At 41.1% G+C, this 18235-nt stretch overlaps 3 protein-coding genes across 4 annotated transcripts; 1 reads left to right on the top strand and 2 right to left on the bottom strand.

Annotated features, from left to right (window-relative positions):
• Positions 1-61: 61 nt before the first annotated feature.
• On the bottom strand, positions 62-8489 carry LOC135629080 (extra-large guanine nucleotide-binding protein 3-like). The gene is made up of 8 exons (XM_065136244.1): positions 7371-8489; positions 6816-6953; positions 4845-4949; positions 4551-4736; positions 2443-2626; positions 1943-2187; positions 1190-1347; positions 62-748 (listed from the first exon to the last, which is right to left on the bottom strand). The coding sequence occupies exons 1-8, from the start codon at positions 8277-8279 to the stop codon at positions 175-177; spliced, it is 2499 nt and encodes an 832-aa protein (XP_064992316.1). The 5' UTR covers positions 8280-8489; the 3' UTR covers positions 62-174.
• A 1723-nt stretch (positions 8490-10212) lies between these two features.
• Positions 10213-12233, top strand: LOC135629081 (UV-B-induced protein At3g17800, chloroplastic-like). Its single transcript, XM_065136245.1, has 4 exons — positions 10213-10346; positions 10428-10614; positions 10711-10991; positions 11111-12233. Exons 2-4 carry the CDS (start codon positions 10462-10464, stop codon positions 11916-11918), a joined length of 1242 nt encoding a protein of 413 aa, XP_064992317.1. The 5' UTR covers positions 10213-10346; positions 10428-10461; the 3' UTR covers positions 11919-12233.
• A 1210-nt stretch (positions 12234-13443) lies between these two features.
• On the bottom strand, positions 13444-16743 carry LOC103995010 (probable transcription factor KAN2). 2 transcript variants are annotated; one of them, XM_018826397.2, is made up of 7 exons: positions 16664-16743; positions 15972-16584; positions 15738-15814; positions 14982-15027; positions 14776-14893; positions 14105-14171; positions 13446-13810 (listed from the first exon to the last, which is right to left on the bottom strand). In XM_018826397.2, the coding sequence occupies exons 1-7, from the start codon at positions 16724-16726 to the stop codon at positions 13721-13723; spliced, it is 1074 nt and encodes a 357-aa protein (XP_018681942.2). In that variant the 5' UTR covers positions 16727-16743; the 3' UTR covers positions 13446-13720. The 2 variants fall into 2 exon arrangements, with proteins under 2 accessions (XP_009413774.3, XP_018681942.2); XM_009415499.3 differs by lacking the exon at positions 14105-14171 and having other exon boundaries at positions 13444-13810.
• Positions 16744-18235: the final 1492 nt, after the last annotated feature.

The raw sequence follows: 18235 nt of genomic DNA, 5'->3' as shown, positions 1-18235 counted from the left end.
ATTGGATAACCTTCTACAATAAGCTCCATCACCAGTCAACTTCAGAAGATGCTCAGTTCAATTTCAGTAGTCAAAACATTGAACTTATTTGCAGAAGCAGAATCACAACAAACAACCCAAAGAATAGCACATACATCAAAGCAAGACTAGCTAGATCCCCGGACAGAATCACTCCTATTTGAAGAAGGGAGAAGAGCTAATGTCCGTACTGTAAAATGACTCATCTAGGATTCCATAAACATTTTCATCCTTCACATCATCCCACTTCAGGACCTCTTGAATGTACTTGAATCCCTCATGGACAGTGGCCCGTTCACGTGCCTTCATCTGAAAGACAAACAGTTTCCGATTGCTGATAGAGGCATAGAGATCCTTAAACTTCACTGCGATGTAGTAGTAAGCATGGTTAGCAAGAGATTGGTTGGTATCGCGTGCCTTCACAGGGCTGAAGTCTGCAAACCACTCACAAACTGTTAAAGGCACCCTGCTGATCTTCTCTTCAAAGGCATCATACTTGTTCAGAAGAAGAACAAAAGGTGTTTCCCTAAAAGAAGAGTGGTTCACTACACTCTCAAAGAGGTCTTTGCTTGCCATCATTTTGTTGCACAATTCACCTGAGCTTTGAGGCCACATCTGGTCATAGTCACTAAGAGAAACACAGAAAACGATGGCACGGACATCTTCAAACATTTCAAGCAACTTGCAGCCTTCATTTAACCCTCTGGTATTTACACGAATCAGCTGGTACCTGAAACAGTGAATTTGGAACCTATCAAGAACAAGATTATGTGAATTGATGCATTATCCAACTAAAAAACTAAAGACCTCCAACAGATGAACTTATATGCCTGCAGGCAATTTAATTTTCTAGATACATACCATTGAAGAACAAATTGATAAATGAAATCAATTAAGGCAGCATGGAGATATATCCAAATGACATACATCAGTACAAGGAAGTGAGTCAATTCATATAAGAGATGCCATGTGAAGAAAGACAAAAGAAGATTTAGGTAGAAACATTATAAAACAACATAATGGTCCTCAAATCATCTGCTGATGTTGCTCCCGTAAAGCTATACCATGGAAAAAATATAGAGAGCTTGCATGAATTATTGGGAACAGCAGCTTATTGCTTTTGGAATTACGTGGTCAACAAATATATGGGCATTGAGAACAGATTGCTTACTTTGTTTGGGGATGCGGGCATTCAATATGCTGAGAGATTTGACTCCTATCATCCAAAGAAAACTCAATAAAAGCAAGGCCATTGCATCGGCTAAATCCTTCGGCATATAGGATGTCTTTCTCAGTAGGTTCATACTCATTGCTAGATATTTCTACAGCCTGCACAAGCAAACACAGTTCAGTTAGGAAACTATATTTTGTCCAAATACCAGTGATTTGTTAGAAATCATTTGCCTGAGCCCTGAAAAATGAAAATTATTCATGATCATGAAAAGGGGCAAACCTCCAAAGCAAAATTATAGATTTCTACCTCCATAAAAAGGATGCAAAAATCTAGATAAAAATAGCAAATTACTTCATTGCTGAAAAACCATGTTGTATTGATTAGCACCCCTGTGACATTCAACAGAGGCTAAAAATTGATTGGCATGTATTAGACACAACTGGTGTGGGCATTATACATGCTGGCTTGTGCCAGTTGACATGGCAAACCATGATACCTATACCTAATTAGGAACACAACATACATCATCAAATACACATGAATTTGCACCTTCTATGTAACTTTCTCAAATTAATGTGATTTTGGAAACTACCAGTTATATGTTGTTTGAATATAAACTACTTGCAAAAGGGCACCAGAAAGTATTGTCTTCAGAATTATAACACATTTAAATAAATCATACAACATGTGAAGTTAAAACAGGTTAGGACACAAAATAAAATGATTTCAACATCAAAACACAATAAATACCCGATCTAGAAAGTAGCTGGCTACATCAGGAAGAAAATGCAATTCATTTCTTCTCTTATATGTCTCTTGAATTGCAGGATGCTTCCAAGCCTCCTCCACTACAGGTGCATATTCACGAGTTGCAGCAGGAAAAAAGGCATCTAGATCACCCATAGCCATAATCTGAAGCAGCCAATCAGAAAAATGTTTTAATCGTTGGTTGATCGAGTAAACACACTCGTTATGTTTTTGTGCTTCACTTCCACCTGAATTCATTTTACAATGAATAATTTACAGTTAGTAAATTGTAGAAAACGATAATGAGATAAAGGAAACTATGGAAATCTAAACATAATATCAAACTAAAAGGAGACAAAGATCATTGTCAATAATCAAGGTCAAAAGCAGTTGTAACTTGTAACAACACCTCTTGAAAATTCTGATAGGATGGCATAAACTTCTACTCACAAGAAGACCATGTAAAGATCAATTAGTGACACCATTAGCAGATGATATGTTACCTAGACCATTAGCGGATGCATTATAATGCAGTGAACCAGCTCTTTTCCCCTCTAAAGCCTCATCTTCAAAATGCTCACGTCCTTCAAGCAAAGTGCTAAGGTATCTGTACAGGCTGCTTTGAATCATAAGCTTCATATTTTGCATTTCTTCAGGAGAGAATTGGTTTCCGTACAAGTATTTTGCCTATTATGATGAGGAAAAGATAAGTTCAAATTATACAACAGTCAGAAAGAACTATGTAAAGGCCAAAGAGAACCAAATTTTACCATCCAAATGAATAATTCAAAATCTGCAAAATCACAAATTAATCAAACAATATCATGTCTCTAAGAAAGAATGAAAAATCTTTTATATTTCTTTGTGTTCTCCTAATTTTGATAAAGGAAATCAAATTGATTGATAGAAAAAATTGAACATAAGTTGGCAAAGAAAGAGACAAATGTAAGATGGGTTTATCTGACCTTCGAGAGGGATAAAAATTCCTATGGTTCATTAATTTTTCATTTTCGTTACATTTTTTTCTTCCAAAAATCTCAAAACAGAAAAATGTACTGAAAAACGAAAAGTAGAAAATTATCCCCAAAATGGTGTTCTGTCTTGGTTAATGAGCACAGATACTTGAAATTGCTTGCGTCCATATTAGATATGTGTTCGATATGATACTTCTAGTCCATATTGGATGCTCGAATGCTTCCATGATACTTTCTGAGAAAACTTTGTTTTGCTTACATATTGAGCTTTTGATTATAGAAATGGATAAATGCTTGGATCTCTTGTTCATGTAAAGCATCTTAATTATGAAATTAATTTGAACATCTTACTTCATTTGTCATAAGATCTTGTTATCTTCTATATATAAACGATATATTATTAAAAGTTACACTTTTTTAATAAGTTATGTGCAATATTTAGTCAATTAGTATTTATCATAAATTGTACTTAGCTATCCTAACACTTCAAATACCTTGTCAAACTTTGCCATATGTGAATTTATGTTTACAAAATATTTTTTACATTGTCATATCTAAATTCATGACATACCATATCATAGTTTTGTAACTTTGAAGTATCAACATGTACATATCACATCTCATCAGTATCTGGATCCATAACCATGTTTTGGTTCTCATGTGGAAACCAAAATAAAGAATATAGTTGCTGAATGGATGATCTACCTTGAATTGCATATTTCTACTTATAATGTGGTAAACAGGCCACTGACATGGTGCCAAATGAACTTTTCAAGCTAATTCTTTGTCGCAGATAAGTGTCAAACTGTAAATTAGAACCTCCACCCGGAATCCAGTAATACAAGAAAGTCGAAAGACAAATAGCTCTTCAAATTTATGCACTTACTAATTCAGATTTATGTACACTGGCATATGCCGACAAGTGATGGGAAACTTGAAGTTTATGTGTTGTTAACTAAAACAGGCTTCTTCAAAATGAACTTTTAATTCATTCATTCTTCAACAGGACAATAGACAAAAAAAATACTAAATAGAACATCAACAGCAAGTTAAAAATGGATGGATGGACTTGTGCGAGTGTGAGATCTGGAAACGTCAATGTACCAGCAAGTTTAGGTACATGAACTGAACAATCAGAATTTATCTTCATCCTCCATTAAAGAAAAGGTTCAACCAGGACATACAGCAGGATATTAAAGTAAGACACATTCACAAAATTCTTGTACAATTCAATTAGCCAATAAAATAGTTTATAAGATGAGTTCACCTACGATTATGTATCAATAGCATCTTTCTTAATGCATGTCTTTTCGGACACGTGTGTATGATACGTGTGTGCATGTTGCATATGCTATTGCGTATTTGAACATGCATGTGTATGTTCATATGCATGAATCATGTGTATGTAAAAGTACATGCATACATGGGTATGCACATGAAATTATCTGTACAAACAGTAAATATTAACAAGGTTAGTGAAGCATAGGGTACATAGATGACAAAAAGATCCATGACAAATTGATATTCTAAAAGGAAGACTATAAGTCATACCTGCATAAAGTTTATGCAAGTCATAACATACATTCTGATTGAACTGATATTCAGAAAAGCGTATACACCAGAATCTTATAGAATACCTGTTTAAAGATGGTGCTGGTTCCTGAGCCCTCTAAGCCAAGTAACAAAAGCTTCTGGACTCTTTTTTGTTCCAGATACTCTGGCACAGACCTGACTGAAAATGCAGCTGAATCTTCCTTCGACCCAGGAGGATTCTCAGGAGGTGTAGGCAATTTGAACAATGAACATATGAGACGAGTAGATGCCTACATATCCAAGCACCACACAGCAAATATTTGGAAAATTGATTCACAAGTTCTGGTGCAACAAACATTAACCTTCCACAGATATATTATTAAAAGATAAATGAGTACCTTTTCCCATATCTTTCCCCTTATGTTATTCTGACCCTCTTCCTCATAAGAACCATCATCATATACCCAGAAATGAGTATCTCGTGGGCATTGCACATTCGCCAACTAAATGGAAAAAGCGGTAGAAGGTTCAATATAAAGTTCTCAGGCGATATATTATTTATCCTCGAAGTTCTCAAGCAGGTTAATAAGAAATGGTGAATGAGGTATAACAATGTCTGCAATGTTCAGAGAACCAAAGAAATAACCTGCCAAATCCACCTAATCAGCATGGCATTCTAGATACTAAGCTGCATGGAGTTACATCCTTGCAAAACTATTCAATTACAAGTGACCAAGCATCAACATCAACCTCAAGCAGGGTGGAAGGACACAAAAGTAATCATATGAGACATTAAATGACACATATCAGCTGGACTGCCTATTTTATAAGTGGTAACTAACACATCAGAAAGTAAGATATACTGAAATATCCAAGAAAATGAAGTACTTCGCAATATGATTGAACTAGAAGTTCTGAACATAGTACCAGTATCAAGCCAAATACAGCAAAGGAGACAGCATAAAGTGAAGAAAGGTCCTCCAAGCAATAGACACTCAGAAAGAAAATAATCAATTCAGAGGTGCACACGGATATTAATTGCAATAAACAGACTCTTCTTGGTAAAAAGACAGCATTAACTTCATTGTGCAAAACAAAAAAGTGATCTACCGCCTTAATGACAAAGAGTGTGATACCATTTCTGGTGCACAATCCATACAAGGTATAACGACATGTTGTGTCCTTGCTACTTAAATGTTAATGATATCTCTAGTTCAAGGTATAACAATTATGATACAATGTTGACATCTGGCTCAGCCCTTCTTATCCTTGTTTATGATTTTCTAGATTGAAATAGTATGAAGTTTCATTAGCAATGCTGATACCACAATTTTGATATAGATGTCAATATCCATTTATATTGGCATCCACATGAGGAAATTCTGATCAAGCATTTTCATTTACTTCGTCAAACCAATATTCCCTGGCACAGTTTTCTTTCCTTATAGGCATCACTCCAGCAGCACATACCATAAACTTCTGCAAGATATTACCATAATATGTTGATTTTCGAAGAGGTACTGACAGGTAAAAGCAGGGAAATTGGACCAGCTAGATCAAGTCCTAATATATAGAGTTACTGTTCCAGCACGTATCATAATCTTTTTGCACTTAACAATCACAAACTCCTCCGTCGTAAACTAACCTTGTATATCTATGCATTTTGAGTTTAAAATGTATCTTGCTTCTGAGTGTAACTTCATTGCACTTAGAAATGTTATCTTTTTGTGGTGGTATGCCTGCATTGATATTGCCTTGGGCCTCAACATTGACCTTTTCACTTGCTTGTGCTCATTTTTTCTCTAGGCCTCTCTCGTTGGTAGTAGAGGGCCAAGGCCATTGAGTTTGGGGCTATAACAGGTGGCTTTTCAAAGTAAATGAATACCCTAAGAGGTCAAGAGAGATTGTGTGATTCTCTTGCATTTCTCCATTGATAGTGTAACTTTTTACTTCTCTCTTGCCCATGAACATAGGTTAAAGTCTGATTCACATATATCTCCATCATCTTGTATTTTCCTTTCTTCCTCTTATTTCCTTCTTTGTATTTTGCATCTTTTAAGACTCCAGTTTAGTTCCACAATGGAAGTGGGAGAACTATTGAGTTGATTTATAGGGCTAGATAAGTCGACTACCATTAACCTGAGTTTAAGTATTTTGAACCAATTGTTCAGATCTATCAAGTTAATAAGTAACTCAACTAGTAATATCACTAAAAACAAAATGAAATCAGCAAAAAAATGAAAACTACATGTAAATAAAATCTCATCGCATCTTTTTAGCTAATAATTTTAATATAAGAAATGAAGTTGCAGCAAGTGCGTCCAAGGTATTGTATTTCAAGAAGAACCTTAAAGGCAAAGTAGTTCCACCTTAAGAACCTTGAGTTCTATCCTTGTAATTTCTCGTCCATTGATATACACCTGTGTGTTACCATTGCTTGCATCTGACTGTAACTTTCCTCCTATATCGAGTTTCGAACTTATAATCCTGTCAGGCCTCTCACCTTCCTGCCACCAGTTCCAACAGTTAAAAGTCTAATTGGCTGCTCAATCTGAAGCAACGAGTTCATACAAAAAACACGATGCAAAAAATACAAACTGAAATATAAGCAGATCATATATTATTAGACAATCAGCAAGCTCCAAAATATTAGGAGAAACCAACTATGTTCCATCGCAGACTTGTTCTCCACTTGATTAATAGAATTCGTGTCTGTTAATGTGATAAGCAAACTTAATATATTAGAACCTTATCTTGGAAATACTTGCTGAGGATATAATTATTAATCCATCGTAAGAAGGATAATCTATCAGTTATTCAGAATTCACAATGTCCGACCTCCCTCTTCCTTGAGAGTTTTTCTTAAATAATCCAAGTAACTAATTAAGAACAATAAGTCCAGTATGGGGAAGCAAAAAAGTCACCTTCCCCCAGAGTCCTGAATCCTTGTCATACCAATATCTCCCAGGCCTCAGTTTCTGAGGCGGCATCGAGCACCCCAAGACTTCATCGAGCTCCTCCTGCTGCAATGGCCGGCCATTGACAACCAATTGCTCTGGTCTGAGTTGGTTCGCAGGGCATTCCCTCTCCGCCTTCATGACCTGCCTGATCTCCAACGGGCTGCACAGCTTAGACAGCATCTTAGAGCACTTACCAAGCCCCGACCTTTTGGACTCGTCAATCGGACGACCAATGCAGCTCACACATTTTCTCCCCTCAGGCATTGACCCCATGGCCTTCAGCACACAATTGCTGCAGTACCTCGCGTCGCACACCAAGCATGCCTCCCTCTCCTTCAGGATGTTACCTTTCCCGCACCGAAAGCAGACGCCCCTCCTCCTCTCCCTCGCCGGCGCCGGCTCCGCGGCGGTGGCGCCTCCGGCTACGTCCTCCTCCGAATCCTTCTCCGCGCCGAATGTAACCGCCACGGGTCGCGCCGAACCGGAGAAAGAACTGATGCCACGTGCCGAGGAAGTCCTGGCGCCGGACCGCAACGCGCCGCCTTCGGGCTCCGCAAACGCGCACGCGACGGAAGACGACCTAGCCCTCTCAGCTGGCATCCTCCGAGGCGGGTCGCCGCTTCGTCGGCGGTTGAACCGAGGCCCACCGGGGAGGGAGTGGCCACAACCACCGGCAACGGAAGCGGAGGCACCGCGGGGCTCCAGAGACTCCACCTCGGAGACGTGGTGGGGGGCCGGGGGAAAGTCGCACCCGACGGAGATGGAGTAGTCGAGGTGCTCCTCGTCGGGGAGCGGCGCGCCGTGCGGGAGCAACCTCCGCAGCGCCGCCTCCCACGAGCCTCTCTCCGTCCCCTCCTCCGTCGCAGACGCCATCTCTATTCCGCCTCTATCGGGGGCTCCGATGCGTAGGGTTAGGGTTTCCGGGATCCATAACTGGAGCTCAAAGGAGGCCGGGAGAGGAGCGCGCACGCACAGCGGAGACGGTGAGAGTCGCAGCGGTAACGGGTGGATTTTAACGGCGTCGTGGAGTCGACGGAATCCTCGGCTTTTAACGACAGCCGGCGTCGATGCTTCACCTCCAAGCGTACGTGCAATTCTCAAATGACCATAAAAGTCGTCAAGCTAGTAATGATTGGGGTCATAAGTTATCGTAAATGACTTCTACTATTAGGGGTATATTAGGTAACGAAGTTCAGTAAGCGCTGCGCATGGGAGCGCGTGAGCCACATCACCGTTGCTTTCAGAACTTGGCGGAGCGATGGCGGCGTGGGGTCCAGCAGTGGGATTCGGCAGGGCCCCACAATCGCATGCGGTCACGGTGAAAAGAGAAGGGGCCGACGGAGTCCGTGGAGACAAAATCTGAGCCGTCCAATTATGCTTGTACGTTGTGGCAGACGGACGTCAGATCGGAAGGAGCGTCGGTTTTTGTTGGGGAAGGGTGAGGATCGACTGTTTCCGGGACGACAGCGAACCGCGGACTACCCTCATGATTGTAGACGTGCCCCACTGGTTCAGGTCAATCGATTGAGCCGTCCTCGGGAATCTGTTGCCTGTCTCCCGATACCTTCTCCGTTCATATTAATGACACGTGGATGGTTGATTCCCTTTCGCGCTCGTCGAAGTGATGGGCACGAAGTGCGAACATTCTGCGGAATAGTAAGCTTCTGATAGCGAAGCTACTCGCCCAAGAAGCTCAGCAGGGGTGACGTGGTGTGTGGCCGTTCCAATAAGGCAGCGAAGGTTACTACCCCCTCGTCATCGGCGATGGGTCCCACGGTTTGTCTCCGACCGAAGCAATCTGATGCCTGTCTCATCATGCATACGAGAGATCCCACGGGATCACAAGTGGCTTCCGAGTTCGGATGCTTGCCGCGTGGAAGATTGCCTGATTGATTGATTGGCACGCCAGTCCCGGAGTGCGTACTTACTCGCCTAAGAAGCTCGTCACCGGTGACGTTGCCTCTGACGGACCCGATGAGTGGGACCCGCGCGGTCGATGTGACATCACCCGATAAAACTTTTCATGGGACGACGACCCGGGGTCTACCATTACATCATGTTGAGGCCGCTTGCGTGTGCTGACGTCGGCTATGACTAGACACAGGATCATCCTACAACCCGATCCGAACCCGTAAACCCAAAAGACGTAATCCTAAGCGGGTTATATATGGTTGGGCCCGACGGGCACCATATCGCATTCGCAAACCCCAAGCGGGTCGGATTTAGTGTGGTCTTTGCGCATGACACGAAGCAAAACCCACGTCGTCTGTTGTTGGCGACTCCTTCCCCTCCACGAGTTCGCTCCCAAGTAGATTTTGGTCTCTTCTCATATTGTGGCTGTGAAGAGTTGCAAGAACGTGAAGACTTGAGAATGCCAAGTTTGTCTCTCTAAGTTCATGGTCGATCTCTCTGGACGCGCCACTCGAGCCCTTCCCAATCGAACGATCCTAAAACGTGCGAGAAATATCTTTACATCACCCGACTCACAACTCACGTATAGCCTCGGCTTCACATATATTTACATCAATGGCATCAAATTAATACAATATTCACATTAGATGTAAGCCAGCAATCAGATGCCAAATCTCAGAGAGCTTATTGAATATTTGTTGACTTGTAATTTTACCTCAATTTTTTTTATTTGACAACATGGCAAACATCAATTTAGAGGTAATCAAATATAATTCATATCTTTTTGCTGATATAAATAAAGATAAAAAGATTTAGGCAATATTTTGAAGATGATGGCATGATCGTTAATTATTTCAACTCTCGGGCCAATTGCTCTTCAGCTGCCGTAATAAAATGGCGATCCATCTCCTCCCACCGGATGCCAGCTCGCGCTGAACGGTTACGGCTCTTCCCCACCCCCATTTCCACGACCTAATTCCCAATTCCCCCTCTACCGTCTCGATTCGATCTTTCCAATCTGTTCGTCTGGTAGTAGAATCGGTTCCCCGGTGCTTCTTGCGTTGAACTTCTTGTTGTTGAGACTGATCGAGGGGTTTCTTGGTGTTGCAGGTGATTAGAGGCGGTTCCTCGTCAGTTTTGATCGATGGAAGCCGCTACGAGCCTTCAGTCTTCTCGATTCCTCTGCAAAGCTCCCGGATTTGGCTCGAGATCGTGCGTCTTGGCCGCCCACCGGTCCAGTTTTCTCTTCTTTGATCCCAAGCCTCATCTCTCCACCCGGGGGCTCAAGGTTTTTGATGTAAGTTCGGCTATATTTTCCCAAAAAGTTTGCATCTTGATCAATTTGTTTGGGATCGTGATGTTTTGATATACTTTCTTGATGAATCTGTGGCAGGGCTATTGTCCGATATCTCTGTCAAAGCAAGGACAACGACGAATTGGTGCTCGGAGGAGTACTATTGTTAGGGCATCGTCGTCCTCCCCCTCCTCGGACCCGATCGCTCCTCTCCAGCTGGAGTCGCCGATCGGGCAATTTCTGTCTCAGATCCTCGTCAGCCATCCTCATCTCCTGCCTGCGGCCGTCGATCAGCAGCTCGAGCAGCTTCAGACTGACCGTGAGGCTGCGAAGAACAAAGAGGAACCTACCCCTGCGGACACCGACATAGTTCTGTACAGGTAAAAGGTAGTTTTTGTTTTGTTATAGTTGCATGATATTAGAGTTTTGTGTAGATAAAAGTTCCAACTTTTATGGTGAGAAAATAATGATGAACAAAAGATGACATCGAAATTATTAGGAGGATTGCGGAGGTGAAAGCTAACGAGAGGAGAAGGGCTCTAGAGGAGATATTGTATGCACTGGTCGTCCAAAAGTTTGTCGAAGCTGATGTTTCCTTGGTTCCTGCTATATGTCAATCGGCCGACCCTTCGGGGAAGGTCGATCAGTGGCCACCGGAGGATGAGAAACTCGAAAGGTTGCATTCTGCTGAGGCTTATGAGATGATCAAGAACCACCTGGCTCTTATACTGGGGCAGCGGACGAGTGACACAAACTCGGTGGCGCCTATCAGCAAGCTTAGAGTTGGTCAGGTGTATGCTGCTTCTGTGATGTATGGTTATTTCCTCAAGAGAGTGGACCAAAGGTTCCAGCTTGAGAAGTCCATGAAGACTCTCCCTTGGGGATCAGATGTAGAGGAGAGTGCCATTAAGCAAGCGATGATCGATGAATCAGTTCCATCTGCTCAACCGGAGATAGCTCACCCTGAGGTGTCATCATGGTCTTCTCCAAGCTTTGGCCAGGGTGGGATGAAGCCCTGCCGCCTGCGGTCCTATGTCATGTCTTTTGATTCCGATACTCTTCAACGACATGCCACGATCAGATCGAAGGAAGCTTTTAGCATCATTGAGAAGCACACCGAGGCGCTATTCGGGAGGCCTGAGATTGTCATTACACCCGAGGGAGCCATTGATTCGTCAAAGGATGAACTTATCAAGATAAGTTTTGCAGGATTGAGGAGGCTTATTTTGGAGGCTGTAACCTTTGGTTCCTTCCTATGGGATGTCGAGAGCTATGTTGATTCCAGGTATCATTTTGTGACTAACTAGTCACCTGTGATCAGACTTGAAGGATCGATAATGCAAGGATGTTTAGTATCTACAATAACTTCTACAGCTATTGCCAAAGTTGAAGATCAAAACAGTGGCAACGAGGGCTGTGTAAACTCAGATCCTTGTAGTTGAGGATCATAAACATTGTACAAAAGTAGGTTCCCTATAATTGTTCTTGATTTCAAAGACTTTTTCTGTGCAATGGTGATTTGTGTGATCTCTGCTTGTAATTGTAATATGAGATTTTGTTGTGTACTGAAAGCACCTTGTATCATTGATAGATTCCATTGCAAGTAGTGCCAAACTTTATCATGGGGAGTCTGCTCTTTGATGCTCATTTCAAGCTTATGTATAGGCAGCTCATTGGTCCCATGATAACCTTCCTAATATATTCTTCTTTCTTTCAACAAACCTGTTCAACAATGGCACTCCAATTGCCATTACTTCAAGAATACCATCCCCTCTGTCATCTTCCTCCGCCCGGGAAGCAAAGTCGAACATTTTGGGGAGAGTTTATTTGGTGCGCAGAGCAATCAAACTTTTATCCAAATTTCATTCGAGGCAAAACAAAAAAGACCTTTTTTGTTTGTACTATGAAATCAAAACCAGGTTTTTAGAGGAAAGGAAGTTCTTTGGTGGAGAACATGGGAGAGATGGAAGCAGAACGGAGAAGACGAGAGGATTGTCCGAGTCATGATGAGCGGTCGATCAAACTTCCCGTGTCCCGGATGACCTGACAACTCGGGGGAGCAGGAGAGGAGAGACGGTGTCATCGCCGTCGCGAGGAGGAGGAGGAGGGCCAGAGCCACCGTATCGCGCGCTGCACCGGCCATATCTCCGATCGATCGATGTAACAGCTACGCGAGGAGGGAGGTCGCGATAGCGGTGGCGCCGGGACAGAGTGACCCAAGAACCAAACGTTTGACTTTTACCCGTTGACCCGATGCCACGTCGATGGGTGGATGGCCGCCGCGTCACCACTCTGCCATGTGATCAGAGAGACCATGTAGGCCCATGGGGGACCTGCAATTTTGGTCTGATGTGTCGCGGGCTAGAGTTAGTTAAAGTGTTATGCGAGGGGGGAGCTGTTGTTACTGTATGGTGCGTGGGCATAGTTTACCGGGAGAGCAGGTTAGGAAAGAGATGGCAAAGAGTTACGTTAACGGAAGAGAGAATGGGAGATTGGTGAGAGTGCAGATTATTGGAAGATATTTAGGATAAATCAATACAAGCTTTGGAAACTTTGATGAGTTGATGTCTATTAGGTTCTAAGATGACATTTCTCATTTTTCTAGAAATTTTCATTTCACCAATGCCACAATAATGATCAATCAGCAATTTGAACTGTTTTAATATAATGTCAATTGCATTTCCTATCAAAGTACATTAGTACTTTCATTGTATATTGTTTCTTGATAAAATATTGAATTAAGAATAAATAATAGGGAATTGTATTTATAAATTCAATTATTAATTACCAAGCATTTAATCATGGAAATCATCTGCTTAACATCTGCATTCTTATACAAACACATAATTTTGATACACTTCCATATTTCATGCTTGAAATAGTACTAAAAAGAACAGTACTCCCAAGAAATTAAAGAAAACATATTGAAATTACATGATCTTCTTATGTGATTGCTAAATTATATGATCTTTATATTTTATGTTGGTGGCCATTTATAAATACAAGAAGAATGGTGTTTAAACAAAAACTGAGAGAAGCTATAATGGATAGAAACAATTGATCACTATGAAAGAATCATCTTGACAAGAACTCCAGGCTATTTGAGTTGTCATTTTGATCTTCCCAAGGTGAACTCCAAGCTAGGGATTACTAGTTCTTGATAAGAACCATTTGCGTCATCTGATGTGCAAGAGTGATCCTGTTTAAAGGCCAAAAAAAGAGTATCATCGACTGACTTAAACTTTTGTAGATGGAATGAAAATGATCGTGAATTAACATGATATTAGATCGGAAAATTATTTCGGTTTATTTAGGATCAATATACAAAAGGAGTGAAATTTAACCGATCTCTTCTCGAGATGTATGTTTGAATATGTATGCAACACTTTTTGTTCTTGATAGAGACAAAAAAAAATATATAATTGTATCAGTTGAACTACATTGATCATCTTGTTTAAATCCTCGGAGGACAAATTAAGTTGCTATTTGGTACCTCAATTTGCAACGAAAAAGAAGTCGATTGTAGCGCATCTGAATTGATTTCCTTCCAAAGTCCTTTGCTTTTTTTTTTTTTTTTTTGCAAAAATAGAGAATCATTTAATATTGATGCTGAGAGAAATAACATAATATATATGAGAACAAATTCAAATAAAGAGCACGATAAACTAATGATTAATCAACTTATTCCTCTGTAACACAAATCAAAATGCTGCCTAAGAACCAAAATTATATCATAAGATTTAGACTAAAGGAAAAAAAAAATACTTTTGGAACAACCAAATGGTCAACCCAAATCCAAATCCAAGCACCCATTAGCAACATAATAAAGCTTGGTGAGAGGATTGACCATTCTAGATTGTGCATATGGGGCTGGATATTCTCAAATAACAATGACAAGGTTGGCATTGACAAAAGTAAGATCTATGATCAACTTTTCTTACTAGTGAATTGGATGCTTTTTTGCTGGACTTTAGCTTTAGATCACCTTATAAGATCTTAAAGAACATAAATGGATATATAGATAAAAGTAAAAGCTGCCATGGTAGTCCTGAAGTGGTAGTGGAGTCAATGTTCCAACCCTAATGAAGCTTAAAGGCATCTTTTAAACCAAAAGCTACATCTTCTAATGAAAAAACATGAGAGAGAGAGAGAGAGATTTGCTACCTAGATGAGTTATTCCATCCTGTGGTAGAGTCCAAACAATGGTGCTGGTTTGGTGCATCTGAGAATTTGTGCACCATTAGTGTTAGATCACTGTTTCCAAGTGCCAAATCCGATTGACCTTAAGAAAGAGGAACAGATGAGAAAAATAAACTTACAAAATGTGGATGACATGAACTAATTTGTTGAGGATGAGCTACACGGATTACCTGAGGAAGCTGCAGGCTTGTCGGTGGACTTGGTTGTTCTATACATCTGCAAGAAAAGGAATAATGGAAAAAGAAGTTGAGAAAGGTGAAGGAGAGTGAGATGAAAAGAAAGAGAAAGGAGGCAGTTGTTGGTCTTTTTCTTGATTCTTGATGTTATTGCTAACGAGGTTGATACTTTGTAATTTGTTGAGAGGTTTGTATTTATATGATCTCCTTATTATTGTGAAATGATGCCTACTTTTCTTCTGTTTCCGTCACTTTTTCTACGTTTGGCAGTTTTCCTGTCTGTGGAGAAGCAGACTTAGAGAGAGAGAGAGAGAGCGAGAGAGAGAGAGAAGAAAGGCTTGAGCTTTAACTTGGGAAACACATGCAAGTGGCTCTATACAGAGAGAGAGAGAGAGAGAGAGAGAGAGAAGAAGAAGAAGAAGGGCTTCAGGTTTAAGTAGGGAAACACCTGCAAATGGCTCTTGACATGGGCTGAGAGAGAGAGAGAGAGAGAAAAGAAGGGCTTCAGCTTTAAGTAGGGAAACACCTGCAAATGGCTCTTGACATGGGCTGAGAGAAAGAGAGAGAGAGAGAGAGAGAGAGAGAGAGAGAGAGAGCTGATGACGATGAAGAAGTAGGCTTGTGCTTTAAGTAGAGAAATACCTGCAAGTGGGCCTTGATATGTGTTAAGAGAGAGATGACGATGATGATGATGAAGATGAAGATGAAGAAGAAGAAGAAGAGGGGCATGAGTTTTAAGTAAGGAAACACCTGCAAGTGGCTCTTGACATGAGCCAGAGTAAGATCTTTCACAGCCATAAGCTCCAGAATCGACTTCGGTGTCGCTCCTGATGCCAAACCATCCCAAAAACCACACGTTTTCTCAGATCAAACAAACACACAATGATCAGGAACATCTTATGAATCCTATCCTATCATCAAACATCATCGACCACACTAATCACAGTAGCAAAGAAACGAGAAGGGGTGCAAGAGGCCGCGTACTCTCATGTCCACCGAGGAGCTCGATGGCGTGGACGAAGCGGGCGTGGAGGCTGCTTGTCCACCGCATTCTCGGCGCCCTGATGGTGCTCCGCTTCGTTGGATATCTCGGCGTCGATCTCGACCTCATCAAGCTTTGTGTGGCCTCCAATGATCCGACGCCACAAGGGAAGTACTCGTTGGACCAGTGCAAGTAGGAGCTCATCAAGTTTGCTTCGTTCGGATAACCATTACAAGAAGAAGAAGAAGACATCTGGTGTTGGAGTCCAGACTTGGGATAGATTGGAGCACCATTTATTGGCGTCGGAGACGACAGTGGTCCTTGAAACCTCTGAAACACGTTGACCTCGGAAGAGGACATGGCGCACGCGAGAGAAAGATCGATGCAAGCTCGGTAGCGACCGTCATCGCCGGAGGTGGCAGAAGAAACGACGCCGGGAAGCCCGATGGTCAAAGATAGATCAGGCGAGGCAGTAGAGCTGGTTCCTGTAGATTCCCCTTTCAATGGCATCGTATGGTCTCCTCTGCCAGTCTCAGCTTCAGTATCTACTTGAAGTGGAGATGCTTTGCTTGAGGAGCAAGAAGGAAGTGTCTTCTTCTTTCTCTGTGATGCGATCTAAAGAAGCAAAAGAAGACAGCGATATTAGTGTGTGTGTGTGTGTGTGTTTTGGTAGTAAATATAGGGAAAGATATACATGGGAAAGGGGCGGGGAGTTGAAGGGCAGATGGGTTCTCTTCTGCTTTATTTGAGTCTGCATGAATGTGGGAACAATAACACGAGAGAGAGAGAGAGAGGAATGCGTAACTTTGAGGCTTCCTAACATTTGAAGTTATCTCATCACTTTCTGACCAAGCTCACAGTGATTCATTTCAAACACCACATGATATGAGCTTAAAAGAATCAAGAAAAGCTAGAGAGATATAGAGTGAGAACAGATGGAGGAAAGTAGGCACAATGGTTTATATTAGATACTCTTTCCCCGTTCAATATCCAGTCTCTCTCTCTCTCTCTCTCTCTCTCTCTCTCTCTCTCTTCCCTCGTATATGTATGTCACTATCATTGTTGAAATAAATATTGCTAGAGAGAGAGAGAGAGAAAAGAAAAAGATACAATAAAACATGCGTAAAACATGGCTGCTTAACCTTGCCCAAAGACACTGATTTGCTGTAATCCATTTGTGTCAGCACGTCAAATTGCCATTTAATCATCAATCATCTATTAACGTTTTCTTGCAAGAAAACAGCACATCTGATGCCATTATCTGTTGGCTTGTCCAAACTTTCTTCTGATCACTGAATCCACTGTAATCAAACATACCTTGAATCTGTTCATTTACATAGAGAATACCTAAGAGAAGACTTTGGAATTATTCTAAATCTTCAAATCATGATCATTGTATATTCTGCTTTGTTTAAATTAATTAGAGTTGTCAGGTGCCTAATTGTCATGTCTCATTGACTACAATGATTACTGTTTGATCTCACTGTTTTGATTTAAATAAGTGCTTAACAATGTACTTTGATCACATAAATTATGTAGTTCTAATTCCCTTTTAATACTCCCAAATATTCCTTTGTGAACTTGCACCAACCATGTCTAGTTTTAGATCAGTGACATATGTCTGTCATGTCCACATGGTCTTCTCCACTGCACAAAGTTGACTGTTCACAAACCCTGGGTTCATAAAAGCATAGCTAAAATAGCACATGAGATATGGTTTGCTTCTGTTGATGACTTGTTTTAGACTAATCACCTCAAGTAGATAATTGAAATGTTCTTTCTGAAACCACACAAGGCAAACAAATATTGAGATAGATGTGCATGAGTAGTCCACCAAGATCTGCTTTGAATCCAATGACATGGGGTTGCAGGAACTTCTCTTAATATCCTGCTGATTAAGGCCAAGATAAACACTTCTTTTATCCTTCTCTTCATGCTTATGAATAACCCATAATTAATGATCTTAATGCCAATAATAACTCAGATTGCAGTCCATATCTATACAAGACAAATGCAAATGCATGTCTCAGACAAGGTGGTAATGAGATATGGTTGCTGTTGAACACACTTGGGATTAGTAGTAGGATCAAACTCTCAGGGTTGCACTTAGACCCAATCCAATTGTCATTGTGGTTCCAGCTCATCACATCTAGAAGCTATAATGACGTAAGATTACGATAAACTAGTTCCAGTTGTTATTGTGATTCGAGTCAAATAATAATAATCTCTTTAAATAGTTAAAGGTAAGGTTACGTACGTTGTTGAT

The sequence above is a fragment of the Musa acuminata genome, chromosome BXJ3-1, assembly GCF_036884655.1.
Source record: "Musa acuminata AAA Group cultivar baxijiao chromosome BXJ3-1, Cavendish_Baxijiao_AAA, whole genome shotgun sequence".
Lineage (NCBI taxonomy): Eukaryota > Viridiplantae > Streptophyta > Magnoliopsida > Zingiberales > Musaceae > Musa > Musa acuminata.
The sequence above is the reverse complement of the archived record's forward strand: the minus strand, read 5'-3'. Positions and strand labels throughout refer to the sequence as shown.